The sequence below is a fragment of the Pollicipes pollicipes genome, unplaced genomic scaffold, assembly GCF_011947565.3.
Source record: "Pollicipes pollicipes isolate AB1234 unplaced genomic scaffold, Ppol_2.1 Scaffold_4002;HRSCAF=4701_pilon_pilon_pilon, whole genome shotgun sequence".
Lineage (NCBI taxonomy): Eukaryota > Metazoa > Arthropoda > Thecostraca > Pollicipedomorpha > Pollicipedidae > Pollicipes > Pollicipes pollicipes.
The window spans coordinates 8,855,544-8,880,651 of record NW_023596420.1 but is presented as its reverse complement, the minus strand read 5'-3'; the positions used below and the strand labels follow the sequence as shown (position 1 = coordinate 8,880,651).

Sequence of the window (25,108 nt, the reverse complement as noted above, 5' to 3'; positions counted from 1 at the left end):
GAGGGAATTCAGCTACCCCCCCCCCCCCCTATCAGGAGCATCAGATGGGGCAAATAAGGAAAGAAACAAACCTTTCATTTTGGTGTTGCTCTTACCCAGTATCTGTCCTCAGCCCCATCCATATCAGTGAACCTTTCCACAAGTACACAGCTATTCAGCGTCTTCCCCCCCCCCCCCCCCCCCCAGTGAGTTGACAGGCAGCCACATGAGGTCAGACGTGACACACAGCAGATGCCTGTTTCAGTGATCATTGCACATCAGCATGCTGAGTACATATGCACTGATGCACAAGAGAACAATTTTAGGAAGTTCAGGCATTATTCTCGTTCCCTCTTTTACGCAACCTGAAATTGTGAAATTTGTGAACATGCTGTGAAGATATACTTAACCTGCATAACTATTTGGCTATTAACAAAACTTCACAGCTACATGACCCTACATGTATGCAGCATACAATGGTGCAGGATCCTATTCATCTATAGGCTTCTGCTCCCTCGCTCCTCCTTTTCCATGTGGAGCAGGAATTGGGGAAAATCTAGGGGTGAACACTAGTTTCTGCATATTTTGATGCTACTATACACATGTACTAACTCATCAACTCCAATCATTTTTATGAAGCTACACCCCTGGTAACATTTCTTATATGCCAACATCCCTTTTCCTATAAACATGATCTGCTGCTGTTGGCATGTCATATTTCTGCAAGTTGTTAAGGGTATTTGCAAGGAAAATTATACATATACAAAGAACAGCACTAAAAGTCCAAGTCCTTAAAAATTAGCCAGGAAAATGGACAGATGGTGGACAAAAGTCACACCAGTTATCAACAGTTATCTACCATCACTGATATTTGTTTTGATAAAGGCATGAAGCTGACATCGACACATCCAGCTGTCCATTCTCCTGGTTACTCCATAAGAAATAAGGCTATAAAAGCTGCTTTATTTATGTTATATTCCCCCCAATTTTGGAACAAATGCGAGCGGTCTGGAGCCGGTTTTGAGCAAGCTTTTTGGGCAGGTTCTACATTTTGAGAGTGAGTTTCCACAGCAATGGTGGAATGTTGGAAGCAGGCTGTAATAGACTGGAGCAGATTGTAACAATCACAGAAAAAAACAATAGTGTTCTGCTCATCGCAGCCTAGTCCTTCAATGAAACCGAGTGCACGGTGCTTGTGAGAGCCTTATCCCACATCTCAACTTCAGTTGCACAGTGACCAATTCTTCCTGTGGATTTACAACACTTTTTGTTTAATCATTTAACAGGAACATTAGAAGCAAATGCAGGTGCCGGACTTGCCCCATATTTCACATGACTGAAATAAATTCGGGCTCCATGCAAATCATGAGGCAGATAAGCATGGATCTAAATGTGATCACAAACAACTAAGTCCCTAAAATAGACATTTATAGGCACAAACCAAATTAATTCAAAGATGGCAAATCAAATCTGGGTTCTACCACGAGCAGGCCATGGTGGCTAGCAAAATAATCAGCATATCTTCATTCCAATGTGGTGTGTTTGTGAGGGTACTTGATGTAACATATGGAAAATACTGATTTCGTCTATCACCAACAAACAACAACAAAATAATGCTTGCACTTACCAATAATACAAGGCATACGAAGCAGAAACTTACGCAATGATCGGCAATAACGCACTCACAGATATGGTGTGCCAGGTTCAGATATCCTCGACACACAGGTAAACAGCTGCAAATCCGCAGATAGATTACTAAATTCCTGCCTCAAACATAATAAGCACTCTTGCAATCAACCACAACGCATCCCAACATCACACACTCATCTACATACCTTCCACAGCTGTAACGCTCAACTCCGCAGGCCTTGATCCCGCTCGATCAAGACCAAGATCAAGATCGAAGAAGAGCGCCTGACCACAATACTCGCTCGTTAGGGACCGTCGCGCTCATCGGGCGCGCGGGCCGGCCCCCTGCGGTGCCGCGCGCCGCAGGGGAGAAAGGGGAATAATCGTAATAAAACACATATTGTTGCCAAACCATTTGGGATATGCCAAAAACCCTCTCGGGTTAATGTTGTACAGTTGTTCATCTTCCGAAATGAGACAGTCGTTTCTGATTTTTGTGATTTTGGATTCGGTCATAATGGAGTCAAATAATACCTTCTTGTATCTTACGAGCATTACGGGGCGCCGAAATTTACGGCAGTGTTTGTTGCAATACATTTTCCACAAATACTGCGGGATATTTCTTGAAACCCCATCCGGTTTTATGTACAGAATTGCATGGAGATTATTGCTGTCTTTTTTTAACGCTTAAGCCCAACCTGGTCATTTTAGCAATATGTGTGCAACATCTTTTTACTAATTTCCCAGAGGAATAGGGTCAGTGCCCAACGACATGAATGTAATTTTATTAGCGAAATGAACAATTATGTTACGTTCTCAGTACCGTAGTCCAATCAGTATACTGCTATTTTAGGGTGTATTGCAACTTGCAATATATTGCAATTGCATGTGTTTTCAGGGGAACAAAATGAATTTTTATCTGGCGTAGCAGTAGCGCGTTCTTCATGCGATCTTCTTTGATATAATCACATTAGGTACCTGATTGTTATGTTCTCATTAATATGTGCGGCACACATTTTTGGCTGCGCACGCCATCGCCGCCAAGGATATTGACCGGCCGGGGGGGGGAAATATTGCTCCCACATTATTATTCGGACTGATCGTCATAGTTACACGCAAGAAGTGGCATTTGAAAGCTCTCAATGAGACGGACCTTAAACGTACTCAAAATTTGGAAACCGAGGTCACGTGTCAGGTCAAAGTCGGGTCAAATGTCGAAAACGAGTTTATCACGCTTCGGCCCGGGTATGCCGTACAAGGGGCAACTCCTAGCCACGTCTGCGCCAAAACACTACGTGTTATGTGACTATACCATATTGTGACTATACCGTACCATACCATATTTATAGCATTCATACTAGGTACGGGTAAAGGTCAGGGTCGTCAAATTTCGAAATAAATATTGTATGATATACAGAACGATTTTTAAATCGGTGCTTGCTACACAAAATAAATACAAAGCTGCAATGGTCATTCTGTATTTTGCAGCATCGAATTTAAAAAGACATTCTCTTCAACTTAAGAATTCCACTTAAGCACAAATGACACGACATTGGCATATCATGCGATCGTAACCACATTCGAACATTGAAAAAAGACATGCTGCTGGCAGCTGCCACCTACACTCACTGAGACTGGTACATGGCTCGCCTGCAGTGCATCTGCATGATTTGCAAGGCAACGTCTTTGAAGTCGCTGCGCTTAAGGTATCGGGCGGTTCCGGTATAACGCTATGGTTCAGTTTTTCTTCCGCCTGCTGGGAGAACTCTCCAAGAGCACCGAGACGCCCCGCGATCTCAGAAGTGTGAAAGCACATGATGTGAAGATACGGCGTGGCCATTTTCTTTTGAAACACAGCTACGAACAGGTCCATGAGTTTTTTTCCTTCGGTTTCCAGCAGCGATGCGCTGTCGCTACATTTCACGAGTTCGGAAAGCTTGAGGTACTGACAAAGCTTATCTTTCATACGCCTTCTTCCGGCTTCGGGTTTGGGCACACACTGGAGCAGCAGGTCTGTGGTGGTAAGGACGCTGAGTATGCCATCATGATCTGCGGATGACAGGCACGCCGTGTCGATCTGGTCTTTTCCGTTGGCCAGCTTTCCCGAGTTTTCACATTTTCGTTGATGGTGCGCACACACGTTTCGCGGTGTCCTTTGTCCGAAATTTGTTTAAGATGCATGACAGCAGCTTGCCTGGCACACGCAAGTTCATGTGAAAAACGCCTATTGCCACGTTTTTTAGGGGAATGATTGGGATAAGGTTGGGTCTCACCACACCAGGGTCCTTTGGACGCACGTTTTCACGCCGTTTGTGACAACCCAGGTGACTAGTTTGGGGGCATGACAAAACACGCAAGCATGGGTTGCATGCGCTGCGTTGAAACCCAGCACAGTCAGCAGAAATTTATAATCTCCACCGAGGTAGAATTGAAATTCCTGCCGGTGTCCCTCGATAACGATACCATCGCGTTCGATGACAGCTATTTCTTCGTAGATACATTGAACATACGGACCGATGTTCTCGTAGTCTTCTGTCATGCGCCTGATGCCCATGACGAGCGGTTTCTTCTTTCAGGCTCAGGTTGTAGATAGCATGCACATCGTTAATATGCGGGATGAATCACTGATGTATCATTTTCAGCAAAAAGGCTTTAAAGCTAAGTAAAAGCTCTGTATAAAACATAAAACATCCCCCTCTCAAACATAAGGAAAATATTATTTTAGGGTCATGCATCATCTATACCTTTTAAGGCACGATTCAAATAAACGAAGTCAACTTTTAGCAAGCGCAGATACGATTTGGTGATTTGGTCATCATTGTTATCTTTTTTCACATTGCGGCTGAAAGGTGGATACTTGAGTACATCTTGTTTAAAGCATATATGGAACAGAAGACCAAAAGCAGCCAATGAGCCGGTATCGTCGTTGACCATTGTAAGAAAATATCGTTTTGAAGGAGAGAAAGGAAGGGAACAGCACAGAAGACACAAAACTCATGTTTTGCGGACTTTGCTGATGACATGCGCCGATGGCATGCTGGGTATTTTCTTGCGAATGCTCCGCGTGGCACGAAGAGGAATTCCGCACTCATCCATGACCTGATTTGCCACCAGTGGAGACACAAAGGGACCAGGAGAGCGTGCCGATTCAGTTGGTTCGATTTGGAGGCCCATATTCCGCTCCCTTGTCTTTCAAAGCTCTTTTCGCTCGGTGCAAGTGAGACGCACTGCACTCTCTACCGTCCTCACGGGAGCATTTTTTCTGCTAACGGTCTCTAATTTCTTAGTGAGAGAATATTTCTCGCTAGTCACTGCAGGAAGCTTGGCAAGCTGTTCTTGGTTCTCAGTTTGTGACGCAAGAAGGGACGCTTTTAGGGTGTCGTTTTCTTCCCGCACCCGGACGTATTCTGCCCGAAGAGTCGGTTCTCCGCTTCCACGGCCTTGTTGTCCACGGCTCTGGCAGGTATAGGTAAGGGGGCATACGACTTTTTCCACTTATCCAGCAGCAACCTTCTTTGTCGTCCACCTTGTTTGCCACGAAACGCTGTCCGCAGCTTTCCACTCATATTTCTAAGTGTGGTACGCAAGTGGTCGCTGGCTTCAACGCGAACGTTTGGTCTCTCAGTGTCTGTATAACATAGTCCACGTCCTCTGATTCCGATGTTAATTTAAACAAAGCAAACCTGTTCACACACAAAACGTTATTCTGAGCTGCATATAAAGCACAACCTTCCACCGTGTCCTGTCGCCTGTCACATCACAAAACTCTGTCTCCTACATTTCAATGTTCGACTACTTCCACAGAACGTTACAGTCCAGTGACCGATGCAGTCACTGCTCAGTGATGCCGCGATGGCGCCTCAAAGTTACCACCACCTCCCATGCGAGAGGTGGCATCGTCTTAATCAGCCCGTCTTCAGTCTATTTGAGCCCTTTCGTCCGCCGGACCCGCCTTAGCCGACATACAGCCTCTTCCTCGCGCACGTAGTTGTAGTCCCCTTCTGCGTTGATGTGCTTTGTGTGCCATGTTTCCTCATAGTATTCGCTATATTTTAATATGGCAGATAGTGACCCATGGAAGAAGCGGAGAGAACTGCTGAGGACGAGAGAACGAATGATAGTCTTCGAAGATGCACGCACGGGGTAGCCGAGAGCTACCCTGTGCTATCCAGGATGCCTTTTCCTTAGTTGAAAATAGAGGGCGTTGGCGGTCAAAACCACGTCACGTGGTGGCGGAGCTTGCGACGGACGAGTAGGAGGGTTACTCCCATAAAAGATGCGGACATCCATCTGAAACCCACACGTTTGCATTATTCAAACAGATGCAAATAGGCATCATGTAAATATCACGAAATTCATGCACATGATGAGCATTTTTAATACCCAAGAATGAGTTCCAGTATGCGCCATAGGCACCTAGGTTCCTAGGAAGGTAGGTAGGTGCCTCCCCAACAAACCAATAATTTTGGCCTATCATGAACAGGATGGCTTCGAGCTTCCAGTTATTTCACCATATGATCAGATAGTTGAAAAAACCTGTTCAATACAAAATTGAAAGTATGACCAGAAAATAACGGTAATAACAAGAAAGAGTTTTCAGTGGGTGCCCCCTTCCACGAAGCGTTTCGCATAGGGAGGTAGGTATTTGACAATGAATCGTTACAAACTTACCAAGAACACACAAGAAAAAAACAGCAAGCTGGATACCACGGACGCGTAGGTATAATTGATATCACAACACACTTATAACATACATATATGTACTACCCCGACTTCTTAAAAGTACAACGAGAACAACCAGCAGCAGCGCCATACAAAGGTAATGTAATGCAAAAAGGCGCCATGCACATAACATAACATGAACATGTGAATGAAAAGCACGGTCATTTGCTATTGGTATTGGCTCTAATTTCCATAGAAAATCATCTAATACGGGTACAAATCGCGTTAGACCGTCATATGGTGCCGTTCAGCGTCGGTTAAGAATCGATTGCCCTCGAACGTGATTGCGGGCGGTCTCGAATTTGTTTGAAAGCATCACGACCGTTCAGTTTGAGTAGCTCATTAGATTCTCAGTATTTCGATATTCGCACTGAGAATACCACGTAACACGGACATAGTTTTATTGAGGCACCCGCAACTTACTTGCAGCTATTACGATCTTCCGTCGAAAACATAAAACGTGGTAAACTTAGGTGCGGGTCACACAAGTCAATACAACGCAAACCATAGTCATCAAACACACAACACGAACAACGGAGATGACGGAGACGACCAGCTCGGCGATGACGGTGGTACGGAGATGACGAAGACGACCGGCTCGGAGATGACAGTGGTACGGAGATGACGAAGACGACCGGCTCGGAGATGACAGTGGCACGGAGATGACGGAGACGACCGGCTCGGAGATGACGGTGGTACGCCCGAGCGCCATCCGATCTGTGAAGAAACGAACATCTCGTGCCAACCGTGCAGATCACTGAAACTGCCACCAACGAGTTGGGGTAGACAGATATTCCGAAGCTGCTCGAGTGAGTCTAAGAAATGTCATTAGGAGAAGCATAGTGTGAGGTCCGTGGTAATATTCACTGATACCGTGCACACCAGCATGGCTGATCATCATGCAGTTGCGGTACTGGCGGGGGTGTGGACGTAATCGCACCTTAAATGTTACCCGCTGGTTTGGAGGGAACAATGCTGACATGTTTTGGCATGGACAATCACGAATTGCCAGTATCTTAATGGTTTGGGGATCGGGGTTGATATATGACGGTGGCAAGAAGGCATCATTATATCTTTTAGTATTTCTGGGACTACGCGCCACACAGGCTATCCCCGACTCTGCCACACAGGCTGGTCCCCTTCACACAGCTTGGTCGGAACACAAACACGATGTGTTCTCCATCTACATGTCCTCTCTAACCACGCTGTCCACCACGCTATCCCCAACCGGCGCGCAAGTCGCTATCGCGCCACTTTCGACATCAGCGGATGGCGCTAAATCATCACTGCCATCCCTAACATTCCCGACACAAAACAAGCCATTCACAAGTCCGGCCTTTGCGGCGGACGCACAGGTCGCCCCGATCGCGTAATGGCCGTTACGCATGGGGCCACTGGCGACCCCAATGCCCGCGGAATCCGCACATCAGACGAACCCGAGGTAGGCACTGCGGTCGCGTGTGTGGGCTCTGTCGTTCCGCGATCTGAAACAGCTACTCTTCGCTATCTGAATCAGAGACAAGGTCAGCTGTAACTGACACACAGACCCGACCTGCTCGGCGGCTACAGGACTACCCACAGTCACAGTCACATCATCTTCAACATCAGCGTCGGGCGCAGCTGATGTATCACGCATTGCACATTTCATTCCACCGCTCAAGGGATGTATGCCGAGGATTGCATATTAACCAGTGTTACTGGCTGTATTCGCACGAACATGTTAATGTAGGCTTCCTTTCCAAATGCGGGACAACAGGATTGGATGGAAATCTGAATGCAACGCTCACTCCGAAATACATCTCCGAAAGTGCTTTTATACGTCCCTCATAGTATTGATTATTGCACTTCAATTAAACATTGTTGTCTTATTACTCTATGCGTTGATTTAAAGCGATAAGAAAACCGCATTTCAATCCACCTATTTAGTCAACACTGCAAGACAAGGAAGAGCCGACCCCGATATGAGTACACAACTGCGCCTTCATGTATGTGATGCCGAAGGGCCGGATGGTGCCCGTGACTGCAGCCTCGACGAGCCAGCAGACCCGATAGCCGCAAGTCCAACCATCTGTCTGCTGCGGTGTCATCGGCGCCACGAGTCTCCACCCATCCCACTGCACGCCAGGCCTCGCTGCAGCCATCAGGACTTGCGCTGCCCGGATGACCCCTCGGCTTGGCCAGCACCCCATAGAGTCGCAGCACACCGCAAGACGCTGGTTCCAGAAAACCACGGGTAGCACCCAGTGTCGGCCAACATTCAGTGGCAACAGCCAGGTAGTGGCCGGGGTCTGGCGCTCAAAGAGCTGGAACATGCAGCGACGCCAAGTCCGCTTCACGCTCTCGCGCCAATGTGCCGATAACGGCAGCACCGGAGTTGAAGCCACTGCACCGCTGAACAGATTCACCGAAAGATCGGTTAGCCAGTCGCCTTCTAGGACAGGTTCCAAGGCCCGTTTCACTTCAAGGGCATGATAGGGGTTGGCAGCAGCGAGCGGACCGCCCGTGGCGGGAGCAGCATCCAGCTGCCCGGCCGTGGCGAGAGCAGCAGAGCGCGGACCGCCCGTGGCGGGGGCAGCACCCAGCTGACCGGCCGTGGCGGGGGGCAGCAGCGCGCCGACCTGCCGTGGCGGGGGCAGCGGGGCGTTGACCGTCCGTGGCAGGAGCAGCAGCGCGCCGACCGTCCGTTGCAGGAGCAGCAGCGCGCCGACCGTCCGTGGCAGGAGCAGCAGCGCGCCGACCGTCCGTGGCAGGAGCAGCAGCGCGCCGACCGTCCGTGGTGGGGGCAGCAGCGCACCGACCGTCCGTGGCGGGAGCAGCAGCGCGCCGACCGTCCGTGGCGGGAGCAGCAGCGCGCCGACCGGCCGTGGCAGGAGTAGCAGCGCGCCGTCCGTCCGTGGCGGGAGCAGCAGCGCGCCGACCGTCCGTGGCGGGGGCAGTAGGGCGCTGACCGTCCGTGGCGGAGCAGCAGCGCGCCGACCGTCCGTGGCGGGAGCAGCAGGCGCGCCGACCGGCCGTGGCGGGGGCAGCGGCTGAACCACATTGACAACCACATTTTGCATTGCATCAGCGCGCTGCTGCAATGCAAAAGCAGCGCGCCGACCGTGGCGGGGGAGCAACAGAGCGCCGACCGGCCGTGGCGGGTAGCAGCAGGGCGCGGACGGCCGTGGCAGGAGCAGAGGGCGTTGACCGGCCGTGGCGAGAACAACAGAGCGTTTACCGGTGGCTGGGCCTCGGTGGCCGGCCCTCGGTGGCCGATGGGGCTGCGCTACTGACATCCGAGAAGAGATGTTTGGCGATGGTACACGGCGCCGTCTTGTAGGAGAAGCCACGCTTCGTGCGCTTCTGTCGCCAACTCTCTTCTGCGTCGGCGAAGTCCGGTGTCAGTTTCCTTTTCCGTCGTGAAGGGTTGGTTAGGAGCAGGCCCTGTTTTCTTTGCGCGGTTAGGCTGCTGATCAAGAGCTCGACCAACGCGCCTGGCACGAGCTTACGCTTTTTCACCATGGGCTGTTCTTCAGCGTGCGGAACCAGCTCTCAACGCACGCGCTGCTCGCGTTTCCTTGCGCTAGCGACGCCCACAGCGGAGCAAGGGGCATAAAGATGCTGCAGAGATGCTCGAGCAGTTCCGGACAGTAGCACGCATTGGTGCTGCCGCTGTCACCAGCGCCATGGAGTTCAGCCTCTACATTCCGCCGAAGAGCAGTGAAGTGGCGACCTGGCTTGGTGCTCCCCCTGTAGGATCGCCACCTCTCGTCCACCTTCGTGGGTTCCGGGTCTATGTCCTGGTGCGTCTCGTCGTCCTCTTCTGGCTCCAACTGTGGTTTTGATGTGGAGAGGAAGAGGTGGCACGTGCCGCAAAAAGCCGAGTCCAGCTCTGGGACGCTCTTTGATCGATGCATGCGTCCAAACAGCCATATCACAGCCCGTCTCTCGGCGACTTTGCGCTTACCGAGGTGGTTCACAGCGGTCCAGGCCACGTCATGCGCTATGTGGCAGGTGCACAGCGAGATCGTGACATTTAACACCACCCCGATTCGCGCTGCTACCCACGCATCGTCTATATAGGCCGGGAGAGTTTTGCCGGCGAGGGCCCTACGGATCGCGTGGAACAGGGCCCACGACAGGTCTGTCAACCCTGGGTGGCAGCAGCCGCTGGGACCCTCCTGCACATCGTCGGAAGTCATGGGCCAGCTGCTGCAGACAAAACGTCAGGCTCGGCGTGTTGTGCGTCTCAGATAGGATGTGGGCGATCGGGTAAGCACAACCCTCAGAAGGCGAGGCCAGCACGGAGTAGAGATAGGGCGTGATGGTGCCCACCTGGCAACTGGCTGCCCCAGTCTCGTGGATACGAATAGAACACACGTATTTGGCGTACTTCTTCATGGTGTCTTCGCCATACACGTGCACCATAAGGGGTGAATCGGCCAGCTCATGGACGTAGCCTCTCAGAACTGTGCTGTGGGTGTCCATGAGTGCTGGTATTTCTTTGATGATGTTGAGGTCTTCTGCCGGCTTCGTGGCGGCTTCGCCGAGTACCGTTCACGGGCTCGCGCCTCTGCCGCTGCTTCCCTCAGAACCTCTTCGCTAGGCACAGACGAGACGTTGCCGTGCCTCAGAGCCGTTTCTGGAGCAGTCGCCAAAGCGTTTGTGTGGCAGTGGTAAGGCCCGGTCGCCACCACCCGTCTTGCCGTCGAAACTCGCTGGTCGCCGGCCAAGCGTCGGCTGTGGCTTCCTCCCGCATGACGTGCGAATCCTTTTTGGACCAGTAGCAGCACGTCGTCTGACTCCATCTTGTCTTGGAATGTGATGTTAAACACCTTAGGACAGGACAGAAACTTGCACGATGCCGAAGCTATAAAAAACCGAACCAGTCACCTTCCTGGAAGCAGTCTTTTTCAAGAAGCCACGCTTAAAGCACAGTATGCAGGGCTGTTTCGTAGATGACGCATACGCCTCATAGATGATGCCCGTGGAGCCTGAGGCGAGGTTGCAAGAATTTATATTTCCATCCGTCATTCGGGTACACTGGCTAGCTGACAGGCGAAGGCTGTGCTGCTTGCAAGATGGTGCTCGTGACTCGCCGGGGCCAGGAGATGGTGGCGGCGAGTGCGTGCCGGGAGTAGGCGTGGACGCCTCCGCACAGGGAGGCTGTGGCGGCAAGTCCTCTCTGGGAGCGAGCGTGGATGCCCCCTCACCGGGAGACGGCAGTGGGACGCCTCCTCACCAGGAGGCGGCGGTGGCTGCGAGACCTCTCCGGGAGCAAGCGTGGACGCCTCCTCACCGGGAGACAGCGATGGCTGCGAGACCTCTCTGGGATCGAGCGTGGACGCCTCCTCACCGGGAGACGGCAGTGGGGACGCCTCCTCACCAGGAGACGGCGGTGGCTGCGAGACCTCTTCGGGAGCGAGCGTGGACTCCTCGTCACCGGGAGACGGCAGTGGGGACGCCTCCGCACAGGGAGGCTGTGGCGGCAAGTCCTCTCCAGGAGCGATCGTGGACGCCTCCTCATCAGGAGACGGCGGTGGCGGCGAGACCTCTCCAGGAGCGAGCGTGGACGCCTCCTCATCAGGAGACGGCGGTGGCGGCGAGACCTCTCCGGGATCGAGCGTGGACGCCTCCTCATCAGGAGACGGCGGTGGCGGCGAGACCTCTCCGGGATCGAGCGTGGACGCCTCCTCACCGGGAGACGGCAGTGGGACGCCTCCTCATCAGGAGACGGCGGTGGCGGCGAGACCTCTCCGGGATCGAGCGTGGACGCCTCCTCACTGGGACTGCAAAAAGTACGTGTTACCCTGGACGTGTCCAGCATAGTAGCACCAGCAGCCACATCACTGGAACAATTTTAGCTCACGCATACCATGAATCCAAGCAACCTGAATTTGGTATGTGGTCACCAGCATTCCCAGTGCACAGAGGGCCAACGTTCCAAATAATTATGACATAATAAAGTGAATTTCAAGTAAATGTACCCACAAGACATTTTTACAAGCAAACCCAATTTGAAAATTCAGTACAATTTGGCATGAAATGAGTTTGATGCATGCACGTGCACCCGGTTCAGCACACTGAGAACATGCAGGCGTCAATGCGGTGGATGGATTTCTGGCCATTGCCATTCATTTTCCCACTAATGTTAAACATTGGCCCCTACAATACACCAAGGCCGGACATACAACAAAATTCCAGCATTCTGTCACAAATAAAACAAAAACCGTATGCATCAGGCACGGCTAAAATCCCACTAGATGAGTACAAAAATTACCTTCGACAACACCAACACAACCCCGACGCTCTCTTTTCGAGCGAAACAATTGAAATGCATTTGCCGCCAACAGATTCGCAAAATTTATCACTGGCCCCCCCATATTTGTGTAAACAATATAGGCTTGCCACAGCTAAATCATCAATATGTGCGAATCCGAATTGTAGTCGATACAATATTTTCAGAATCGACCAACCATTAGTTCACGACACATGTTCAACGGCTCAGATCTTATCCAAATTACGGTTTCGTGTATTGAGAAGCAACTGGTTGCCTATCGTCATCCGCTTTCAATGGTGCTTTTTTGTTGAAAACCTCGGTTGGTAGTGGGTGAGGCGGCTCATCATTGATTAGTCATGCGTTCAACCATTTTGTGCTGATTATATTGTTTCTTAATCGAGATATCATTGATATACAGTAAATTTTCAGTACCTAAAGCTAGATATGAACTGGGATTTCAGGTTGGCAACAACATTCCCCCATGGATCTGCCAGGTCTCCTCGATTTTGCCAAGATTCTGTGATGCATTCCAAACTTTATGCAACTCGGCCTATGCTTGCTGTTAAGCAAGCGTAAGATCTCGTTATACATGGTTTCTAAGGGTTTTTGACGCACTAAATATCAATGGCCCCTACGGTTTCTTCAGCCAGATTGATGAGTATCGGTCGACATTTAGATGACCCAATTTTGAAGAAAATTGTAGGGTCCGCCCCATAGACAAGATGTTTTCAGTCGTTTATAACTTTCCCCTAGGCAAGATAGGGGTTTTTGGTTTGCACGTCTGTATCTGGATTGCCACGTGCTTTCATTTGATATGCAACTCGGCCTATGTTTGTCGTTAAGTAAGTGCAAAACCCCGTTATATATGTTTCCTAAGGGTTTTTGACCCCCTGAATATCAATACCCCATAGGGTTTCTTCAGCCAGATTGATACGTATCTGTCGATGGTTCGATGACGCAATTTTGAAGAAAATCGTAGGGGCCGCTTCATAGACATGGTTTTTAGGATTGTCTATAGCTTTCCCCCTAGACAAGTTAGGTGATTTTTCTGTGCACTGTTGTCTTTGGTCGAAAGAGAGCTTTCAGGTGGCGTTTCGCCAGTCCAGGATTTCGTTATCCTAGGGGAGAAAATGGCCCGTGAAGGGAATCCCCCACATTTGTGCTGCCAAATCTGGGCTGGGCTGAATCTGGGCTGAATGTGGGCTAACTTCCGCTACATAATCTACCAGCAGGCGGGCGCACTTTAAGTGCTAATGTGCCGGTAAATTGTGAAAATGGCAGACGCACTGCTGGCTAATGTGATGATGTGTTAAAGTCGGCGGACACCGATTTAAAATTCTGGATAATTTTTGTAATTAATTATACGCCAAGAACTTCCAGGACCACACCGATCGGTTAGAAATGACCAAAAAAACTTTGTCATACCAGAGCATGTCGGCCCAAAGCGCAGTCGCAAATCACGTGACATTGGAGGGTCACATGACTGCGCCCTAACCCGATTACGGCGTCAGGACAGAGAGCACATGCGACACGTACTCATCTCCTGGCGTGAACAGCAGAGAACACATGTGACACGCACTCATATCCTGGCGTGAGCAGCAGAGAACACATACGACACGGATTCATCTCCTGGCGTGAACAGAGTTCGTCGGACGACGAACCCGGCGATACAGCACGCGACATTGGCGACCACGGAGGACGCCCCGCCCGACAGTCATGGCCGTCCGGGATGTGGAGTACATTGGTGCCGTCGGCGCCGACAGTGTCACACGTGTTCGCCACGCGTCTGGCTGCAGGCACCGCGCACGTCCGTGTTGACCAATGGTTGGCGCCATAGGTCTACCGGGCGAAGTGACCATGGGTTATTGACAGGCGATCCTAGTGACCATGCCAACATGAGTCGCATGCGACCACTCCGTGCCTTGTGTCATTCGTCCTTAGTAAGACAGGTTTTTGTACGAACGGCTGACACATCATCGGCCACAGTGGCCTTTATCTGCCGAACCGAGCTCCGTACATCGGCATCTGGTCCTTCCGCACACTGGGTCACTGCTCACTGATCACTGCCAAAATAGTCAAGCCAGAGCCACCAGGGGTGGCATGCACAAGACGACCATCGAGGTTCCATGTGATGGACAGACAGAAAGGTTACCGTTGCCGAAGAGTGCAAACCTTTTATGCAGCTCCACGTCGGCAGTATCTGGTCAGCGACTGCGGGCAAGGCCTACTCTAAGTGAGGATGTAAGAGGACATGACAAGGAGAACGGGAAACGCGTGTGCACGTTTTGGAAGTACATGCAGTCTGCAAGAGCAGTACAACCACGTGAAAACATGCTTCATCGAGCCTGGTTATGTAAGCGCAGTCACACTATCGATCTGACTATATCACTGCTCTTTATAGCCGCCCATGGAGTAATCACCTCCGCGGTTTGCTCATGAGTGTGCTTGATTTGAGCAGTGAAGCACAGCACGTTAGTTGTTCAAGGGGCAACCGCTGCCGCTTGCATATGCACTGAAACAGGCCTTCCTAGCCACGCTGTAGTCATCAGACAATCGTTTGTCTCTCTTTGGTACCAGCCGTGACTGACTTACCACACACATTGCAAATGCTGTTCGCTGAGAGCTCTGAATTATGCAATGTTGTGGCCACTGGTAATGATGGTGCTGGCAGCCTGAGTGGCACGTTGACGGCTGGCTGAATATCACCAGCTGACCAGTGGCACTGACAATTGGTAGGTGTCCGGGTGTGTATGTCGGCGACGGAAATAACATATTTTTAATGGACATGAAGAAACGCCGCCTTGGTGCAACAACACAGTGGATTGAGACTTTGCTTGACCGCTTTCCATGACTAAATCATAGATGCCGCACACGAATGGAATGGTAGGTTTCAGCTTATTACTTCATGATTTTTCGATGAGCTGTACACATTTTTCCTCCCTACCTTGCTGTCAGCTCATTTTGTCTTGGTTTGTTCTCCAATCTGATGTATATGATGAGTTGAGCTTTTACATGCCTTGAGGTCTCCCTCGTGCTCTCATAAAGAGGCTTTTAGAATTGATGTAGTTATGCATGTATGATTAAGACACTTTCGGCTATGCTGGTGCGTCGCAGCTCCTGATTTCAGCAGCCAGAAGCGAATTATTGTCGAGCCAATGCTGGTTATTACAGGTGTTTGCTTACACGGCCTTTCTGCCTGAAGTGATGAAAAATGATATCTGATTGTACTAATCCAGCTGAGCTTAGACACGACACATGGTTTTTGGCGAAGTAATTTACACAGTCACATTCCGCCTCCCACTCTCAAGCCCTGCTAACACCGGAATGCTGATGTGTGGCTTGTGAGGCGATTTCCCGCGTCGTTTTTCGCCGCGCAAAGAAGAAAACATGGCGACTGTTGGTGGTGCCACTTTGCATTTTTTCGGTTCGGTAAGATGACTTGTTTGCCAGGATGTCAAAAGGTCCAGTCCATAGTTTCGGGTGAGATTTGGGTAGAAAGAAAACCCAAACAACATACTTATCTGCTCCCACCTGTCTTCAGCATTTGCATTTTCAAATGTTTTGATGCCGCCCAGTGGATGTGCATTTTCCAGCATTCTGATTGTCATGCCCTCCCTGCTACAGACGGTGCGCTGTCAGACGCCCGTCGGTGAAGGGATTGTCATGCCCTCCCTGCTACAGACGGTGCGCTGTCAGACGCCCGTCGGTGAAGGGATTGTCAGGCCCTCCCTGCTACAGACGGTGCGCTGTCAGACGCCCGTCGGTGAAGGGATTGTCGTGCCCTCCCTGCTACAGACGGCGCGCTGTCAGACGCCCGTCGATGAAGGGATTGTCATGCCCCCCTGCTACAGACGGCACGCCGTCAGACGCCCGTCGGTGAAGGGATTGTCATGCCCTTCCTGCTACAGACGGTGCTCTGTCAGACGCCCGTCGATGAAGAGATTGTCAAGCCTTCCCAGCTACAGACAGTGCGTCATCAACTGGTCGCAGAAAAACTCGAGGCTGCTGTTGCTTGCGTGAAAACGGTCCCTGTGTCGCGTTCAATCACCGGAAATTACTCGCCAGGGGAGGCTGCTAAGACAGCAGCACTCCATACATCAGATGACTTTACGTGGATCCCTGCTAGTGGCCGGGTGAGCTGAGAAATAAGCCTCAGGCTACCAACCCACCTGGAGCCTGGTTTATGACGTTTCTTTGTCTGAAAGGTCTGGAAGGAGGAGTTATTTTTCACCGGCCTCCACACCGGTCGTGCCATGTTACCCACAGATTCCACGTGGCAAGCTAGAGAGAGGAGCTATGTGTGGTTTGTGCGATTTGTGCGCTGCCTAGCTGGCATCTCAAGCGAGAAGCGAGAAGTGAGGAGTGTGAAGATCCACACCATCTCTGCGGTTCGTCCATGTTAGATTTGCAAGCACCATTACGTAACTCACTGTGGAAGGCGTTCCACCCAGACGGCACGTTTCAAACAAGTTGTTCCGCGAAAATGCACGCCGCGAAACACATTGCTCAGAAATTGAGCAATTTAGTCGCGATGCTAACACACGCAAACATGGTGGGTCGTCAAAAAGTAATGCGTCCGCCCAACCATTCGCTGATTGGTGGGTCTCGATTCTAGACCCAGGTATCAGACTGGAAACAAAAACACCGAGGGGCACTATTTTCAGGAAGCCCGTCTTACGGCCGCCGTTGGTTTTGCCGAGTGCGTTGGACGGCAGCAAAAAGGGTGCTCGTTCTGGAGTGCATTTTGTCTGTAGATGGCTAATTGCCACGTGCTTTTTCACTGGGGCGGCATTCCCAGGTCGTCGCAACGGAGGTGCAAATTGCAGAGTCATTGGTGGTGGAGGAAACCGTCCGTGAGTGATCCACATGTTGTTGGGCGCCTCGGACGCTACTGTGCAGCCCAGCGCCGCTATTAGGCCAAGACTGCTCGTTGCTTTGTCGCCGGTAGTGTTATCGCTGTTGCATCGCAGTTGCGTTTTTGCTGTTTCATCACGTGATTGCCGTCACTGTGGAGGTTGCAAACACATTAATGTCCCTTTTTCGTCTTGCCCGGTTGGTGCCTCCCGATTTCTATTTGGGCCTTGCTTGCTATGTCTGTGGCGCCGGTTTGCCTGCCCTGAATTCCGACCAGCAAAGGCGCTGGGAAAATAGGTGATGGGTCTGACAGTATGCACAGGCGAATCCTCAGCCATCCCGAGCTCACAGGAAGCGCTTCATTCCCACCGCGGTGCAGCCATCGCTCCGACATTGCCATAATTTATCGCGTGGCGTAGGACGACGTCGTGCGCAAGTCGCCCGAGACCGACGAGACATTTCCCTCCACCGCTGTGGCGTGTTCCGTACCTGCAGGCCCTCGCTCTCTGGACAGGCTTGAGGGCACTGAACTGTACTGACGGAGCTCGCACAGGCCTCAGATAAACTCGTAACGCCGTGGTTTGATCGCCCTCAGTAGCTTCTGGCAACCAGGCCGAGCGCTGAGCTGTCAGCCATAAGACCAGCGTCGGTCGCAACACGCCCGAACCGTCTGGCAATCCGGCCGAGCGCTGAGCTCTGTGTCAGTCATAAAACCAACGTCGGTCGCAACACGCCCGAACCGTCTGGCAACCCGGCCGGGCGCTGAGCTCTGTCAGCCATAAGACCAGCGTCGGTCGCAACACGCCTCAACCGTTTCTCGCATCCAGTGTGGTGTCGCTTGCGGTGATGTAGTGGACTGGGTCTCGCAGAGTTTCGGTTCGGAGACGAATGGCAAAGTGACGACACCGACATGCACAGTGCTTGGAGAAGGAACGACGGGAAGGTCGACAGCAAGAATCGATGTGCACGCCGTGCCTGAACCCGGGATCTGGCCCCTCTCCTTCGTGGTCCACATTAATGCACTCCAAACCCCGACGTCGTCGCTGCGTTAGCCCGTTGCTGCGTTACGTCGTTGCGTTAGCCCGTCGCTACGTTACGTTGCTGCGTTAGCCCGTCGCTGCGTTACGTTGCTGCGAACAGCTCGTTGCTACGTTACGTTGCTGCGTTAGCCCGTCGCTGCGTCATGTCGCTGCCATCAGCCCGTTGCTGCGTTACGTCGCTGCGTTAGCCCGTTACTGCGTTACGTCGCTGCGATTAGCCCATTGCTGCGTTACGTCGCTGCGTTAGTCCGTTGGTGCGTTACGTCGCTGCAGTTACCCCATTGCTGCGTTACGTCGTTGCGTTAGCCCATTGCTGCGTTGCTGCGCTGCGATTGCCCCATTGCTGCGTTACGTCGCTGCGTTAGCCCATTGCTGCGCTTCGTCGCTGTGATCAGCTCGTTGCCGCGTTACGTCGCTGCGTTAGCCCGTTGGTGCGTTACGTCGCTGCAATTAACCCATTGCTGCGTTACGTCGTTGCGTTAGCCCATTGCTGCGTTTCGTCGCTGCGATCAGCTCGTTGCTGTGTTGCTGCGCTGCGATTAGCGCGTTGCGCTCGCGGTTGCCTCGCTTGCCGCGGGCTGGATTTGCGTGGCAGCAGCAGTGAATGTGACCAGTTTGCGCGGCCGTGAACTGACCGGCGTCCCGTTCTGAATTGTGTATTGGGTCAGACGGTCAGCTCGGCGTGGTCTCGCGCAGGCGGCGGCGGGGTCAAGCCGGGGACGAGACGGGTTCGAGCGGGGGACGAGCTGGGAACGAACCGAGCATGGGCGGTACCAGGCATCTGTCTTTCTTCGTAACTGTAATGCAATGAAGAAAACATTTCATTCGGCTATGACACAGCGCATAGCGACAGCCGTCAAAGACGAAAGGATTTTGAGCAAAAAGACGAGGACTGTTGAGTAGTTCTGGTCTGTTGAGTACTGGACATCATAAACCGAGTCCCTTCGTAAACGTTGATGAGACACGACCGCGATCAGTTACACGTCAGTTAAACACGGCGTACGCACTTCTCTGTGCTGACCACCGACGGTCGCGCTGCAGTCGGTCACCACCATTAAACACGGCACACGCACTTCTGTGTTGACCGCCGACGGTCGCGCTGCAGTTGGTCACCACCGTTAAATACGGCACACGTACTTCTGTGCTGACCGCCGACGATCGCGCTGCAGCTGGTCACCACCGTTAAACACGGCACACGTCTTCATGTATCGCCCCCTTCATGTCTTCGCTGTGTCAGCTTGCTTATTGCGATCTCTGCGTGCTTTTGGTTCGATGGTTGCTCCAGACACCGTTGGTTTCGCGGATTGGTTCTTCGGAGTTTCGCACTGTGATGTTTCGGCGTTCATTCCGGTATGGCGCAGCAGCGGGCCATGGCGGCTCCATGTCATGTCCCATCCCCATGTCAACCGTTGCCACTGGAGTCCGTCTCGCACCGCCTCTGGGAAATCGAATGTGCTCACGCGTACCCAAAGATGCCGCCTCTGGAGGTCTGGTGTAGTCACGGACGCCAAGCACCACCGCCTTCGAATGCGGGGGGAGGGGGCGTTTGCGGCACCACCGCGCTGTCGTAACGTGTCGATCACGACCGGCCCGTCACGTGACGGCTGCGCTCTTCCCCGGGGCCCAGTTACTCTGTGTCGGCCGGGGCGTCCGTCTGTGAGCCGTGACCGCCGGCCGTCCTGCGCGCCGGCAGGTTCAAGCACATGCAGGTCCGCGTACACGCCGAGGCTCTGGGCTTTCAAGGCTGCAGCGCTGTGGAGGAGCACCGCTGCAACCGGCGGCTGAGTGCACTCGTCTCCACGCAGATGTCGCTCTTCAACCGGCGCTTCATGCTCACCGTGGTGGTCAACCTGTTCGACTACCTGGGCGGCATTCTCAACTACCTGGTGATCTCGATCCCGATCTTCGCCGGCCTGTACGACGACCGCACGCCGCAGCAGCTGAGCGCGCTCATCAGCCAGGTGCGTGGCCGCCCGCCGGCCGACTGCGGGCGGAAGGCACGGCGCGTGCGCCAGCGGCGCTGCCCGGACGGAACCCAACCGACTGCGTGGGATTCATGTTTGGGCCGCCTCTCAGCGGATCACCCTCTCGTCACGCGCGGGAGATGTGGTGTGGGGCCTCTCAATATCTTCGACTAGCTCCTCTCTGTGATAAGTGGAACGGCTCTAAGTGCCACCTGAGTAGAATTCTACAACCTCTCGTGGACTGACTCATTGTCGAATTTATGTACAACACGCTTTGCGACAGTAATCCGTACAGATGTTGGATTTCGATGGTGAAAATTTGCGTTTGTGCGCTATTAAAGAGCGAAATGTCACTGGATAACCGTCACCGATAGGACAAAGAATGCTTGTTAGGCCCGGGACAGCCCTCCCAATCTTTCCAAACGCCACCAGTATGGCAGCAGCAGTGGCCGAGCCCCAATGTTCCATTAACGCCTGTCCGACAACTGAGGTTTCGTCGACGTCCCCTAGGTGGCAGCACCACAGACGGGGCCGCGTGCCGGCGCCGCGTCTCACGCTAAGCTCCGTTTCAGAACTCGTTCGTCTGCATGTACCTGATCTTCAACTTCACCCAGCTGGTGGACCTGGCGTCCAGCGCCACGGACGTGGTGGGCTGCACGCACCGGGTGGGCCAGCTAGTGGAGCGGCTAGCGGTGCTGGAGCAACGGTGGAAGAGCTCGCCGCACACCCCCGACGAAGACACGAGCGGGGGGTAAGAGGCAGACCCGGAGATGGGACACGGACCGTGCTGGCTACCACTCTATCCTACCATCCATTGCCCCTGTTTTGTGTCTTGCTGGTTTGATTGATTGCGTAAACGTCATTGAGGTTCGTTTGTTTGGAAAGATGTGGCTTTGGCTCCACGGATGAGGCACATGCTGAAGCCTTCTCTTGTCGTTGGCTTTCTCACGGACATGTTTTATGACGGGAACCCGTTGGTCCTGTGAGGCGGTCCCAACGCGCCGCAGCCCTCCGGAGCCCCGACACATGATCACAGAGCGGTGCTCCCGGCAGCGCGCCGCCCGCCGCAGACGACCCGCAATACGACACGCCGTACGCGCTCTCGAAGGTGAGCGTGTGCGTGCCGGGCGCGCGGCGCACGTTGGTGACGGCGCTCTCGCTGACGGTGCGCCGCCACCGCTCGCTGCTCGTCACTGGAAGCAGCAGCTGCGGCAAGACCAGCGTGCTGCGCGTGCTGCGCGGTCTGTGGCCACCGGCGACCGGGCGCCTGCAGCGCCACCTGCGCCCCGGCCCCGGACACGTGTTCTTCATGCCGCAGCGGCCGTTCCTGACGGACGGCTCGCTCCGGCAGCAGGTCAGCGCCCCCTCCGGGCGGCCCGCCGCGCGAGAACCGGCGACACGCGAGAGAACGACTGGCGGTGGCAATTTGTTTTGTGTTGTTGCCTTATGTACGCGCTGTGTGCTGCAAATGCCAACAAAAAGCATTTAAACAGAGCGGGGAGCTGGGTTTGTCATCGCCGGGCGGTAAACGATTGATTGCCATAGGTCCGCTGTACTGAAAACAGTTTTCACAAAACAGCCTTCTACACGAAAACGCAACTCAATTTGACGTTCGCTGGCGATCTTCGCCTTCGTTAGCTCTGTCACAGATACGTTGTACCTGGGGTTGAGCTTCGTGGCGGCTCATGTCCAGTCGTCACTGGGCTGGTGGGCCTGACTGTAGTGCCGCTTGCTCCAGATCGTGTACCCGGAGCGGCTGAAGGAGGGCGGCTACACGGTGTCGGAGACGGAGCGCATGCTGCACTACCTGGAGCTGGTGCAGCTGAGCAGCCTGGCGGATCGCTGCGGCGGTCTGGACTCCGAGGTCAACAAGAACTGGTCAGTGAGCTGGTCTTGTGGCCGGCACACGACTCCGCGGCGGCCGCCTGACCGCGCCGGCGCGCGGCTTGTGCCGGGAGAGTCTCTGTGGATAGTGGAGTCGGGAGGGGGCGGACAGAGCCAGCCAGATCAGATCAGATCAGATCAGATCAGATCAGATCAGATCAAACCAGATCAGATCAGATCAGCGGCCTCATGGGCATGGTCATGATTTGATGCTGGAGATTGCCGATTGGTGGTAGGAGTAAACTGGCTGATACGCGTGCTTTTCAAAATTGGGCGGACGTTATTTTACACAGCTGTATATATGTGCGTATCTTTATGCGTGTCATCACGCTACGGCATGTAGTATGGTGTTATTGCACGTGACGTCATGCCCGTGGTTATGCTGTGGCCGTTCCAGAGTGTACGGCGAAGACCTCTGAACGTTGGGCTTACGTCTTCGCCGCAGAAGTGGCGCGCTGTCGCGACCGAGCTGTACGTGTTGACCATGTCGTCAGGCCGGCTCGGCCGCCGCGGGCCGAGCTGTACATCTTGACCGTCTCGGCCGCCGCCGGCCGAGCTGTACGTTCTGACCATCTCACCGGGCCGGGTCGGCCGCCGCCGGCCTCCAGGTACGACATGTTGTCGCCGGGCGAGATGCAGCGCCTGTTCTTCGTCCGGCTCTTCACCACCGGCCGGTGTTCGTGTTCATGGACGAGGCGACCAGCGCCGTCAGTCCCGACATGGAGGAGATCCTGTACCAGGTGGGGCGCGTTCTGTGCAAGGTGGCAAGAGACCTTGTGGGGGTGGTTTGTATAAGGTGGGTATATCCTGCACCAGTTGGGGAGATTGTGTACCAATCGGAAAAATTTCGTGCTAGTTTGGGGGCATACTGTATCAGGTGGGGACATTCTGTACTGGTACGAGATATCCTGTACCATGTGGTGAATATTCTATGCCAGGTGGGGAAGATTGTATACCAGGCGAAGGGCCAGGTGGGGTAGATTCTATTCCAGGTGAGGGGCGGTCAACCAGCTCGCGGCTGGACGTGGGTGGTTGTTCCGTGAAAAGGCAGGGTTCATCGGTTCCTTTTTTGAAGCGGGATGGTTTTTCGGCGGCTGTACACTTTCCAGCATTACAGGGCGTTGGTGCTGATACTTTGTTTTTCACGAAGCGCGATATATCTTGTTGGTTCGTTGACAGGCTAGCAGTAGACTGCTGGCAGGCAGGCAGCACGAAAGCCCAGTTTCCCACATTTCGCGTCATATTTCCCAGGAATGTTTGCGGCTGAAGATGACCTTGTTCAGCGTTGGACACCGTGAAAGCTTAACCGCCTACCACGACTGGAAGCTGCACCTGTTTAATGACGGCACCTGGAGACTGGACCCGATCGAGCACGCGCTGGCGGCATCTGTCCGTGAACACGGCAGGCGGAGCTTCCGTAGTCTTCCGCTGGAATAAGTGGTTCAGGATCATTCTGTACCGCGTTCTGTATGATTCGATATGGCATGTGATGGGGAGAACCATCATTGCCAGATGATTCAAAACAGCAAGTGATGGGGAGAACCATCATTGCCATTTGATTCGAGACAAGTGATGGGGAGAACCGTCATTGCCAGTTGATTCGAGACAAGTGATGGGAGAACTGTCACTGCCTTTTTAGCTGTAACAGCGTTTTTGCAGATTGTGTGCTGGTGGTGCCTGCGGTGTGATACGTGATTTGGGGTAGCTGCAATATTGGAGGGCTCATCTGGATTTAGCCATCCCATCAGGTATGCCGTGATGGTTGTAATGAAGGTGCATTATTAGAGTGAAATCTTGTGTCGGGATTTTGTATTGTGCCATCAAGTTCATATGCGAAAAGTGCAATTGGGTTTTTTAGTTACACGAGGATGTCGATAGTTATTAGTGTTTGAGAATGTGAATTGTACCATTGCCACTGGCACCCGATGGATGTATTTTACTGTACAGTTGGCGACATATTTAGTACGTGACCACGCGAGTTTTGTTACGTTTGTGTTTTGTTTAAATGGTGGCCGACCGGATGCCTTACTTTATACTTCCACCAATAATCTGATTACAAATATACTCACAGATGCAGACTGTACAGCTATCTTTTGGTACCGTTCACAGTGAAGGCTCGGGGTTCTAGGCAAATGCCCTCGGTCCCCTTGCTCCTCCCGGCAAATTCTTAGTTTCCTCCGCGATCCCATGGTGTGGCAATAATGAAATCAAAAGGACTTCCAGGAGTAGCATGGTTTTCCCGCGTATTCGGGTTCCCTCATGCCATTACAGTCGCCCGTCCCACGACCCCGGCCTCAGTGGAACTGCGCTCTCCCTTCAGCGAGAGCCTGCACTGTTCGCCACCGCCACACAGGGCTGCCGTGTCAATGCGTGGGTTTCCAGCGACGATCTCGGGCGCTGCCGGGGACGTTCGTTATGAATTGGTGCTGTGATCCCCCCTTTGCTCAAATGCTTGCGCCATCGGTGAGAGGAGCTACGCAGGGCTCCGAGCAATCTTAGTTCACGAGCTGCTGCAACGTCAGACGGCTGAAACGTCGCCCTGACTTGGGCGCGATAGGTCCTACTGGGTGCGGCAGGCCCTGACTTGGGTCGGCAGGCCATGGCTGGGCGCGGCAGACCCTGGCTGGGGGGTGGTTGGTCCTGGCTGGGTGCGGCAGGCCCCGACTGGGTGCGGCAGGCCAATGGCTGGGTGCGGCAGGCCCTGGCTGGGCGCGGCACCCTGGCTGGGTGCGGCCAGGCCTGGCTGGGTGCGGCAGGCCTAGCTGGGTGTGGTAGGT

At 53.1% G+C, this 25,108-nt stretch overlaps 1 protein-coding gene across 1 annotated transcript in view; it reads left to right on the top strand.

Moving 5' to 3' along the window:
• LOC119093503 (lysosomal cobalamin transporter ABCD4) overlaps positions 1 to 25,093 on the top strand; it is a 30,047-nt gene extending 4,954 nt beyond the window's left edge. The window contains exons 4-11 of the mRNA XM_037216463.1: positions 20,177 to 20,444; positions 21,020 to 21,198; positions 21,501 to 21,658; positions 22,141 to 22,154; positions 22,186 to 22,325; positions 22,826 to 22,889; positions 22,940 to 23,127; positions 25,030 to 25,093. Coding sequence (XP_037072358.1) covers positions 20,177 to 20,444; positions 21,020 to 21,198; positions 21,501 to 21,658; positions 22,141 to 22,154; positions 22,186 to 22,325; positions 22,826 to 22,889; positions 22,940 to 23,127; positions 25,030 to 25,093 — 1,075 coding nt within the window. The remainder of the gene's footprint in view (positions 1 to 20,176; positions 20,445 to 21,019; positions 21,199 to 21,500; positions 21,659 to 22,140; positions 22,155 to 22,185; positions 22,326 to 22,825; positions 22,890 to 22,939; positions 23,128 to 25,029) is intronic.
• Positions 25,094 to 25,108: the final 15 nt, after the last annotated feature.